At 34.2% G+C, this 12,343-nt stretch overlaps 1 protein-coding gene across 21 annotated transcripts in view; it reads left to right on the top strand.

Annotated features, from left to right (window-relative positions):
• NECTIN3 (nectin cell adhesion molecule 3) overlaps window positions 1–12,343 on the top strand; it is a 301,843-nt gene that overhangs the window by 40,019 nt on the left and 249,481 nt on the right. For all 21 annotated transcript variants that reach the window (XR_012024488.1, XR_012024486.1, XR_012024487.1 and 18 more), the window contains exons 2-4: window positions 306–647; window positions 7,381–7,677; window positions 10,605–10,722. Coding sequence is in view for 17 of the 21 variants with exons in the window: in XM_072812400.1 (XP_072668501.1) it covers window positions 306–647; window positions 7,381–7,677; window positions 10,605–10,722 (757 nt within the window). In the remaining 4 variants the exon portion in view is untranslated. The remainder of the gene's footprint in view (window positions 1–305; window positions 648–7,380; window positions 7,678–10,604; window positions 10,723–12,343) is intronic.

Raw genomic sequence — 12,343 nt, 5'->3', positions numbered from 1 at the left:
GCACATACCGGCAGGTATTTGATTTATTTGAGTGTCACTCTTTGGGTCTAACATTCAGGCCACGAATATCTCCCTCTTTTGAGTCCTTTCTGTTATTTAGTCACAAGTGTGTGTGTGTGTGTGTGTGCGCGCGCGCGTGCGTGTTGTGTGTGTGTGTGTACTTGCACCTATAGAAGGTCAAGTGGGAGGGACAGAGGGAAACAAGAATGGAGGAAGAATGTATGTTAGTATTAACATTTAGTATAATTTTTTATAATTAGTATAATCATTTTTTCTTATTTTAAGAACTATTTTTTCCCCCATAGGTGCCTTAGCTGGGCCAATTATTGTGGAGCCACATGTCACAGCAGTATGGGGAAAGAATGTTTCATTGAAGTGTTTAATTGAAGTAAATGAAACCATAACACAAATTTCATGGGAGAAGATCCATGGCAAAAGTTCACAGACTGTTGCAGTTCATCATCCTCAGTATGGATTCTCTGTTCAAGGAGAATATCAGGGAAGAGTCTTGTTTAAAAACTATTCACTTAATGATGCGACAATTACTCTGCATAACATAGGATTCTCTGATTCTGGAAAATACATATGCAAAGCTGTTACATTCCCGCTTGGAAATGCTCAGTCCTCTACAACCGTAACTGTATTAGGTAGGTATGTCTGAATTGCTTATTTTGGTGGTAGTCACAAGGGTTATAATAAAAGTATTTGTAAGAATTTAAAATGATTGACTATATATATGTAAACTTAGATTTGAAATAATTCAAATGTGATTTTTCAAGTTCTGTCTTAAAATTCTGATTCTAGGTGTTCTCAACTTGAACAAACTTTTGTATCTGCCTATCTATGTATGTAATGCTATGTGGTTCTTAGCTTTTTTACTTTCTTCATAAAGGTTACTTTTTGTTTATAATATTAAGTGCTGAGTGTTTTTGACATTTTCAATATTCTCTCTTAAAATTTCAGACTTTAAATTTCCACCTTTCAATAAGTTTTTCTCTATACTTAAATGACTTTTATCTTAGAGCCATTGGTATACTTCATGTTTGTTTCTGAAATCAGATTTTATTTCTGCTACTGTGGATTTCATAGCTATTTGAATCTTGGGCTATTCCTCTAATGAACAATCTTCTGTTTTCTCATATCTGGTAAATGTTAGAATTTATGTTGGAATTTAAAATGAGCTTATTAGCATGAAGATAGCCACTTGCAGTGAAAGGTTCCCCAATTTGGAAATATTGGTTTGTACTTTTAGAATAATAGAATAAGGATTAAGGAGTAATAGCAGCCATAGCCATTTCCACCCAAAGTAGGACTCCTTTAATGAGCAGTCTTTGCTCCACCTCTACCTGTTTGTCTGTTGGGGACTTAGATTCTACTACTGCTCCCCTCTCCTCAACCCTCCTTCTTCACTTTCCTTCTGGGTTTTACACCCTAGTAAAAAGCCCTTGTACTCCTCGCTTGGTCTTAGTGTCTGCTTCCTGAAAAGCAAACAAGTACACAGCCCCTAATATTTAAAGGCATAATTTCAGGGTGTCTGACATGCAGGAAAGCTATTTTGTCCAGCTCTGTCAGGTATTTTTTCATATTGAGAGTTACTACTTAAAAATAGAAATAAAATTGAATATTTGAGGACTTTATATGTTTATGACACTGCCTGAACAGCTGTGGGGAAATATAACTCATGTTTATGAAATCAATACTTTTGAGAAATATTTTGATTAGAAGGCAAGGCATAAAATAAATATCTGAAAAATGAAGTGCAGGCCATCAGCATAAAAAAAGTAACAAAGTTCATTGGCTAGAAAATAATTCTTTGTGGAAGAGGGAGCCCTTAGGAATAAAGGGTGTTTTGCTTTAAATTTTAGTAATTTCCCCTAATTTAAGACAATACTCAGTGGTTTAAAACTCAAGGCTGTTTATGGTATAAGACTAGTCTTGATTTTACCATGCCTATGTCTCTGGCTTCATCTATTCTGTCTCTTGCTCCACTTTTCCTAACAACACAAATTTAATAATCGTAATAAACTATTTGCAGTTCTGGTAATACCTGTTTATGTTCTACATGTGTTTTTCTTTCTTCTTGGATTGCTCTCTTTTTCTCCTGGCTCTCTCTTCTGACATTCTTGTATTTAACTGCTATTCATCAAACCACATCCTTTTATAAGCCATCGCTGAAATATATATCCCCTTGCAATTTGATTTTTTTTTTTTGGCTCTTTTGCCATTATATCTTGAGCTTATCTATTGCAGCAGTTACCATACTGTTTAGTGTGTGTTTTCTCCTTTATAAACACGTGGTAGACTGCAAACTCTGTACTCTAAAATTTAACTTTATCTCTAAACCCCTTTACAAGAGTTCCTAGTTATATAGCAGTGATACACCATTTAAGTGTTATTTAAGTAGGTTGTAAGAATGGATGGGTTTAACTTCTAGTCTACAAATGTTGTATAGAAAAAATAGTAGAGCCAGTCCTTGAATTTTGGGTAGATTTTGGGTAAGCAGAAGGGAAATAAGTAAAGGGAGAACAAATGAGCCAGTGGAGGGAGGCAGAAAACAACATATATTTGGGTGGAGTGGTTTTTAGTGTCAGTATTGTTGCCATTTTAGGCTGGAATTCTTTGTTGTAGTGAGCTGTCCTGTCCATTGTAGACTGTTTGGCAGCATCCATGACTTCTCCCCACTAGGTGCTAGTAGCAGTCTTTCAGTTAACAATTTAGAATGTCTCCAGACATTGCCACTTGTCCTCTAGGAGAGGAGGGGAGAGATCTCTCATTGTTGAGAACCCTCAATAGTGGAATCACTGAATAATTAGTTGATCAGAGAACTTCTATGAAATACAAGAATTAAAGGCTAGAAAGGTTGAGTAGGACTGCATTACAATAACTTGACTATTATGATGGGGCATTTGAGCATTGTATTACTAGAAATGCCAAGTTGGCATAAGGTGATGTATGTACTTCTTGACTCCCTTCTTCTACCCTCAGACCTTTGCTGTGTAAAGTGGTTCCTGAACCAGCAGCATTGGCATCATTTGGGAGTTTATTTAGAAATACAGAATTTTAGGCCCCTCCCAGACTTACTGAATTTAGATAAGTCTACATTTTAGCAGGATTTCTAAGTGATTCATATGCAGAGTAAAGTTTGAGAAACACTGCTCTGACCACTTTCTCACTTGCTTAGAGGGATATTTAAGTCATAGTAGACTTGATTTAGGGAGTAATGTGATAAAAATTGTGATTTATGAAGATCAGTCTGGTGTTTTTGATGGATTGAAATGAAGCAGCCCTAAAGTCCTAATCCCTCAGCCCTGAGGCCATGAAGGCTTGAAAGTAATTTTCTGATTTCTGCCACTTGAGGGAAGAAGGGAGCTATTACAAAGGAATAGCTCTCAAAACTTTGTAACGTATTGGCTATAAGAAACAAGAGGTTTGAGCATAAACAGATTTTGAACCTTGGTGATTGAGGAAGTTATGTTCCTATTAATTCCTGTGGGCATGTCTGAATGAAAATGTGTTGGGAGTGGGAGGCAAAGATAATGAGATTAACATTTACTTTATTGAGTTTGAAGATATATAGGCAAAAAATACCAGGCAGGTAGTTAGAAACTGTGGAGTCAAGCCTGGTTTCAAAGTTGAAGAAAATTAGGGATCATCTAGATGGTAGTTTCTAAGATAAAAGTTTCTAAGGGAGATGCAAACAGTAACTGAAGGCTCAGGACCCAGTATTTATTAGGGCAGATATTAGAAGAATAAGAGGTGAAGAGCTCAGACAGAGCTTTGAGAAAAACTCTGTCAAAGTAATACTACTTATATCAGGAGAAGATAAAATTTTTAAGATTACGTTAGCAGGTTTTTTTCCTCAATGAGAATTAAGCCTTATTGAATGAACATGATTTAAATAACCTTTTTTTTTTTCCAGTTTTCCTAAGAATGGTGCACAGCTAGTATTCTAAATGTATAGCATACAAGGCAATTCGTTACTTAGAATAGATCCCTTAAGGCATTAGTACTTAATTCTTTTAGAACTGAATGTGAAGAACTGTGTCAAAGTTTCAAATTCTACCAAATTAGTGAAAGAGAATGGCAAACAAAAATAGTAAGCCTGTAGATTATGTGGTAACATTAGAGTGTCAGTGGAATGGTGGTAATAGAATTCAAATTAAGGGAATGTGACATAACAAGAAAGCTTTGAGAAAATTTAACAACAAATGCCCCAAGCAGAAGAGTTGTTTCCCAATTGGTTACTTCACTGGGTGGGATATTATATAGTTGTTAAAATTATGTTTAAGAGAAGTATTGCTGCTTGAGGAAAACAAAAAATTGTAGGTATGCCATGATTATTACATCCATATAGAAACTAGTAAGAAAAGATGGTAATAACTGCATTAGGATATTGTAGTTGTGGATAATTTTTCTGTGTGTGTTCTCAATTTTTAGAAATACTGCTTTTGCCATTAAAAAATAGACTTCCATTGCTATGTATGATGGAATAACAGGGACTGGATTTTCCCTTTTTTTAAGAACCAGAAAGCAGGCAAATAAAAAACCGTTTTTAGTCATTGGACAATAGGCAGTGTAGAATTATCCCTGAAAAAAGGACACCAAAGTTCTTGCTTCCTCCTGAGGCAGTTTCCAGGCTACCACTCAGTGACAAGGATTGAAGTGGAGAATGATGGTCTCAGGAAGTAAAAGAGACACACTGGAATTCAGGGAGGATAAGTGATTAGGATTTGTGGAGCAAAATACTTTCCAGCAGAATACTGGAAAGCAGAGAGCATCAGAGAGTGAGTGTGTGCTTTAGACATCTACGGAAGGGCGCTCTGAAGTCTTTGGGTTAGAACTGCTCTGTGTCCATGGGAGAGGAAACTTTTGAGGTTGGGGAAAGAACCAGGAGAAAGTAGTAGATCTATCCAACAATCACACAGGGCAGGGAAAACTATGTTCCCTCCATTCAGAGTATGTAGAGAACTGGTAGCAAAGAGGAAGCAGCAGCAAAACTACTAGACAAGGAAGGGGCCAGAGAAACTAAAACATTGAGGTATATGAGGAAAGTAACTTTAGAAAGCCAGTAAAGTCTACAACCAGGAGATTGATTATCTTTAGAAAAAACAGATACTGTAACTTAAAATTGACTTTAAAACAAATTTTTAGGTTCCTCAAAGATAAAAGCTTCTATTAACGATGGCATAATTTATTCAGACCAACTCTTCCATAGGGGTAAAATATACCATTGAAACCTTCAAAGAAGTAAGAACATAGTGAGAAATACAAGTAGATCAAAATCTAGGAGAAGATGAAAATAGAAATAAGCCTTGCACTGAAAGTTGCATTCAACCTGGAGACTTGATAATTCAGAAGAAACACCTGACAATGCTAAGCTACAATCTTGAGCTCCTTGAGAAGAGAGACATAAATTTGTAAATGTGGTTCTACTCAAGATGGGATGTCTAATATCCCTTATCTTATTCACCTGGTATCCAAAGGCTTACATTTTCAGAATAGTAGAAAACTAGAAGTAAACCAGCCTACTTATAGACTTATAGGTTTATAATGACCTGAGTGATTTGATCCTAAATTCAGGAGATCCTGGCCTGATAAGTGATTTTAAGAGTTTGACAGAAGAAAACTCAGATATTTTCTGGAGGAACAGTTCCTTTACTCTAGACCTCAGATTATTTCTACCTTAATTATCCAAACAGGCATTATAGTAGTCTCCTTGAATAGGCAGGTAGGTATACAAGTAAAGAAGATCCCACAAGCAGCAGCTGACACAAATAAGACAAAAGAAACTGACCTGCAAAGTTATAGGATGTTGGAATTATCAGACAGAGACTATTAAACAATATCGTTTAACATTTGAAGAGATAAGTCAGTCTATAAAAGTTCTGCAGAGAACAAGAAACTATAAAAAAAAATCACATAGTAATTGGCCTTGAAGTAGAGAAGTCATTTTTAGTGTATAAAAGCAGTTAACCATAAAAGGGAAATTAAAGACTGATAAGTTTTAGTACATTTGAATTAAAAACTTCTGCTCATTAAAACATGCCATAGGGCAAAAAGACAAGCTTTAAACTGGTAGAGGATATTTTTACCACATATAACCAAAAAAGGACTCTCTTTCCAAATCAATAAGAAAAAGCAATTGGCTTTAATAGACATTTTGCAGAAGAAGGAATTCCAAATGGACTGTAAACGTGGAAAGACCTTTAACATCATTCATAATAGAAGTTAAAAATACGGTCTCAGTGATCTGCCCTTATATACATACAAGAGGGACAGACATTGAGAAGTAAGGCAATATCAAGTGTGATGAGTCTCTGGACCAATAGGAACTCTAGGATTTGGAGTAAATTGGTACTTAGGAAATCTTCTTGACATTATCTGGTAAAGTTGAAAATAAAAATCGTAGTAGCAATTTCACTACAAAGGACAAACTAGAAAAACACCTGCACAAATATACAAAGATACATGAATGAGAATTCATGTTTCTTATAAAATTGTTTATACTAAACAGGAAATAGCACCAGTGTCCAATGGTAAATAAACAACAGTACAATAATTAAAAATAATATCTCTTGAGTAAATTATGAAACAAAAATAGGTAGATACAAATCAAGAAAGATGGTATTGAAAGAACTAGTTGAAAATTTGGGAAATGAATAAAATAATTGAGATAAAAACTTAATATACAGAGAAACTATAAGCTTGAGATAAATAATTCATGAGGTGAGACTAAGGAATTTTTGCAGAAAGAAGCACATGAAATTTGTTGGAAAATGTGAAGAGATAGCTAGGATATATTAAAGTAGATTGAAAGGGTCTAAACATTAAGGTTACTTTCACCTGCTGAAGAGCTTTCTTATATTAGAAAAAGGTAATGGGATACACATTCTAGTAGATGTAACTATTATTGACATTACATTTTAACAGTATAGGTTCCATACTGGTAACCTAATTTATATTTTCTGTAAACATTTTTGCTGCAAAATGAAGCACTGTGTCTTAAAACTGTATCTTTTCCTCTTTCAAAGTAATACTTAAAGTCTCATAATGAAAATTATGGTACTAATTTACAGGAATTTTTCATATACTAACTTTGGGGAGTACTCATCAGTTGCTGTAAAGAAAAATATATCTCTTCTAGGGAGAATAGTCTTCGAGGTTTTCAAGTCTTACTGAAATTCTTGTTTGTCTTGGCTCATGATGTTCTTCTCTTCTTCCAAGAATCCAGTGGGTGTTGGCATTACTTAAAAGTGTGTGTGTATGTAGTTTTTACATGCATTTGCCCCTAAGTTTATGAAATATGGCTAGATAGGGTTTGGAAAGGTGTAATATGTTATTTTTTGAAATGTAACTAATTATTTTTTAAATTTTAAACAGTTGAACCCACTGTGAGCCTGATTAAAGGGCCAGATTCTTTAATTGATGGAGGAAATGAAACGGTAGCAGCCATCTGTATCGCAGCCACGGGGAAACCAGTTGCACATATTGACTGGGAAGGTGATCTTGGTGAAATGGAATCCACTACAACTTCTTTTCCAAATGAAACCGCAACAATTGTCAGCCAGTACAAGGTGTTTCCAACCAGATTTGCTAGAGGAAGGCGGATTACTTGTGTTGTAAAACATCCAGCCTTGGAAAAGGACATCCGATATTCTTTCATATTAGATATACAGTGTAAGTAAATGATAACATTTGCTTTATAAACATATGCATTTTAATTTTCTTGCTTCGACATAATTCTGTGTCCAACTTGTTAGTTTGAATATTTAGTATTCGTATATTCTTACAGCTTTTCCTTGTTGACATTTTCTTTCTTAATTTTTAAAAATATCTTCATGGAAATTTCATTTAACTGAAATATTTTTTATTTGTAAAGAATGGATAGTGACTTTAAAGTTGCTCTCCAACTTAAAATGATTTAGACTTACTCTTTTTTAGACCTTGAAAATAGGCTGGACTTAAACAGATTGTGGTAATTTATACCTCAAAATGTGCAATACTTAGAGACAAACAACTACTTTTCCAGTTTGATTAATTTAGCTATGATTCAGTTCTATTGATGCTATCCATGATGTTTTCAGTAAGAATTTTTTACTGCTTAGATGCATTTTAGTTTGAAAATAATTGTTTTTCCAATGCTGTTTTTCATCTGATTTTATTGATCGCATTGTAAGATTCTCATATTGTAAGACAATATTTTAAAGACATCGTTAGGATAATAACCATTGTAGATAAGGTTCAAAGCTTTGCCCATCTCCTATTTCTATTTTTTGTTAGGGATGCTCCATTGTATATAAAGTTTGTATGTATATATGTATGTGTGTATACTTTTTCCTGTACATTATCTCAGTTGTTGCTATGTTGTTTGTGTAGCATTTACAGTTTTTGAGAAAGAAAAAGTGATACTGTTTATAACAAGGATATGAAAATTAATAGGTGTTTAAAGGAGATATTATAGTTTTCTTCATGTATTTTTTGATAGGACATACATGGAATTTTAAATTGCACGTATTCGTTACACTTGGTATAATGGTTTCTAAAGCTAATTCTAAGAATCTTTTTCAACATTTATAGGGTTGAACTTGGGAAGTTATCTTACATGAATGTTATTGCCATTTTATCCTTGAGTGTGGATACCTTCTTTTCACTTCTCTGGAGAATCCAATTAAAATGTCTCTTTTTCCTTTTCCTACCTTACTTTCACAGACTCTTAACTTTTTCCTTTTTCTTGTAAAATTCAGATCCCAATTGTAAGTACTATTAATCTTTTCCTCATATATATATTGTCCTTCCTTATATCTCATGACTGAAATTTTCAATTTGTATTATGTACATTATGCTTTTTTGGTTGTTTACTTGAATGCAATCCTTAATGTATACAATATTTCTTTTAATATAAGACTTACATAATTATGGCTTAGATTTATTGGCTTGCTCCTAAAGTGTTCTTAGAGTAATCATGGTTTTTTTCCTCTTTTTAATTGGGACCTATAAAACATGTAAACAACATTTAAGGAGATAAACTCTTTTTTTTTTTTTTAAGGGATTTTGCAGACGTTAAATTTTTTTTAAATTTTTTTATTTATGATAGTCACAGAGAGAAAGAGAGAGAGAGAGGCAGAGACATAGGCAGAGGGAGAAGCAGGCTCCATGTACCGGGAGCCCGACGTGGGATTCGATCCCGGGTCTCCAGGATCGCGCCCTGGGCCAAAGGCAGGCGCTAAACCGCTGCGCCACCCAGGGATCCTCAGAGATAAACTCTTATATCCAAAATTCAGATCTCAAAATTTGGAGGTATTCTTTGGGATGCCTTACTTTTAGTACCTGTTCCCTCCTTCTAGTAAAAGAAATTAGACTCACAGATATCTGTACTGTTGTTTCAGCAACATTTTTAGTACCAATTGTGTGTTACAAAAATGTTAATTCTTGGTATTTATGAGGCAGTCATTTCTTAAAATTACAAGGTAATTATACCTTAGGAAAAGTTTAATTTTTTGCACTTTTTAAAAAATTTTTGTAAACCTTGCTTGACAACAGATCAAGCTTCCCTGACAGAATTAAACGGACCTGGTCTTTCTCTGACTTCCCCATCTGGTCATGTACTATTTACCTAGTTTATTCTGTAACTCATCTTTAAACCTTTATGACCTTCCTCAGCCTCACCCCCAGTCTAAATTAGGCCCTTCTTATCTGCTCTATATCATCCTATTCTTTTCCTTCTTGGCTTTCATAACAGGTTTTAGCTTTTAAGATTTTCTCTTCCTTATTAAAAACTATTAGAAAATAAATTTTATGAATACAGAGTTTGTATGTATACCAAATGCTTAAAACAGTGCCTGCCATTTACTAGGAGTTAAACAATATGATGGTTGAATGAATGATTTGTATTGGATTGTATAGTTTGAAGGCATAAATTTCTATTGCTGGTAGAAAGGGATAATTGCTTATTTAACTAATTATATTGTGATTTACCAAAAGATGTTTGGGTGCATTGATGGATGAAATTTCATGTTTTACGACAGTTGAGGCCACAGATAATTTAACTTTAATTGTAATTATATCCATAGAAAGTTTGTGTCACATCTCTACTTACCCGTAGACTATTAATTATAACACAGGAAATCTAATCTCTGTAATTGACTTTGTATCTTTTAGGGGGTATTTTCTTTCAGATTAAACATTTCTTTAAAGATAGTTTTATATGGTGACTTGGTATAGGTACCAATGCCACATCTTACCAAATTAAGTAATATAATGTATTTCCACTGTTCATAAGTTTACATTTTTCATAATGGGACTCATACTTTGTTCTTGGTGATGTAGGTTTGTGAATATCCTTACATTCAGTGTTCATAATAACTACAGCTGTACATGATTATAGTTGTCTGGTGTGTGGGTACTCATTGTCCATTCATGCACTCATTCTTTCGGTCAACAAATATTTATTGACTACTGTCTTCCACACTGGTTATGTGTTTTGACAGGAGGAAAAATGATTTCTATTCTTCTGAAGTTTAGTCATCATGTTAATGCTTTGTCATTATATATTGCATTAATCATTAGCAAAGGGTAATTTGTACTTTTATTCATTTATTTTATAGATGCTCCAGAGGTTTCAGTAACAGGCTATGATGGGAATTGGTTTGTAGGAAGAAAAGGTGTTAATCTCAAGTGTAATGCTGATGCAAATCCACCACCCTTCAAATCTGTGTGGAGCAGGTAATAATGTCAGATACTTCTAAAGATAAATTATTTAAAAGTGAAAATTATTCTTAAATACATATTTATTTTTAATCAGTGTAATACATGATGATTGTAATGGCTGAAAGTTAAATTAAGGATGAGTGTTCTCCTGTCCCACCTCTTCCCTACCTTCCTACCCCTGCAGTTTTGTTCTTAAGAGACTAGTTTTTAGCCATTTTAGCAATTCCTCTGGTAGTTAACCACCATTGGTCTTAAATTGTTACTTCTTAATACTATAATGTTGACTTCTTACTATAACAGATGAAAATTTAATTTTATATCTACCCCTTCAAACACAAACATACCGATATACATATTCTAACCATAATAAGTCCTAATGAAATTAAGCCACTTTTAGTTAAACTCTATAATCAATGTCTCCCTATGACACATAAATATTATTTATTGACAGTATAGTATACTAGAATTGTTTTATTTTGTCTAAAATCTTTGTTTTCCCTGAGGCTAATAATTCTTAGTCTCAAAGAATATCCTTAATTCTCTTTATCTGTGAAATTTCAAACTGTTATACTAAGGTTTTCATTTATATTTTTCAGTATTTGGGGCTCCCCTTTAGTCTTGAGACCTGAATCTTTCAACTGTGTATAGTTTTTTTTTTTCATTTTTTTGATCATTTCCCCTTTTTTAAATTTGCTTCTACTAGACCTTTCTTATTGTTCAGTTTTTTTGTTCTACCTAGGAAATTTCCTTCACTTTTTCCCCTCATTGACTTAATTGATTTAAAACATTTTGGAGGCATACTTTTTTTTTCATTTTTTTTAAAGATTTATTAGAGACGGAAGGCAGAGGGAGAGGGGGAGAGAGAGAGGGAAGGGAGAGGGGGAGAGAGAATACTCATGTACACGCCTGCAGAGTGGAGAGCCCTGGTCCCAGGACACCGAGATCATGATGTGAGTCGAAATCAAGAGTTGACACACTTAATGATTGAGCTACCCAGGCACCCCCACATTTTTTATTTCTAAGAGCGTTTTCTTATTTCTCTTTCATTTTATGGCATTTTTTTCTTATTTTATGGCTGTAGTGTCTTGCTTCTTCCTAGAAGCACCTTACTAAAGTTTATTTCCTCTTCAGAGAGTTTTTACTGCTTCTTATTGTCTCCTTCAAGTTCTTTTGTTTTTTCTTTGGTTTTTAATTTTGTAGATATTCCTTCATTTTCTCAGTTGTCCAATCATTTCACAGTGATGCATTAAAAGAAAATAAAATCCTCACTGGAAATTCTGTCTTTGTAGTGGGGATTACTCATTAATAGATTCCATTTAGAGTGATCAGTTAAGAGTTATTTCCCTGGGGAAGCTTCAGATGTCATTCAGGAAGAGTGAAAGTCTTTTTCTGTGGCCATTCAGTTTATTAACCTTCATCCTTCTTTCTAAAACATAAATGCCTAGTATCTTGTACAGAGTTGAAAGGAGTCTGTTTTTTCAACTTTCAGCTGATGTCCATAATCCTAGCCCTTTGCTTCACTCCGGCTTTCTGTAGTAGTACAGTGAGTCAGACTCCAAATCTTGGGTTCCTTGGACCAAAGTCGTTTACGCTTGGAAGCACTTCTTCAGCCCAAAATGGAGCTTCTCATCCTTGG

This window comes from Canis lupus, chromosome 35, assembly GCF_048164855.1.
Source record: "Canis lupus baileyi chromosome 35, mCanLup2.hap1, whole genome shotgun sequence".
In the NCBI taxonomy this organism is placed as follows: domain Eukaryota; kingdom Metazoa; phylum Chordata; class Mammalia; order Carnivora; family Canidae; genus Canis; species Canis lupus.
Note: the sequence above shows the minus strand (reverse complement) of the source record. Positions and strands in the feature narration are given on the sequence as shown.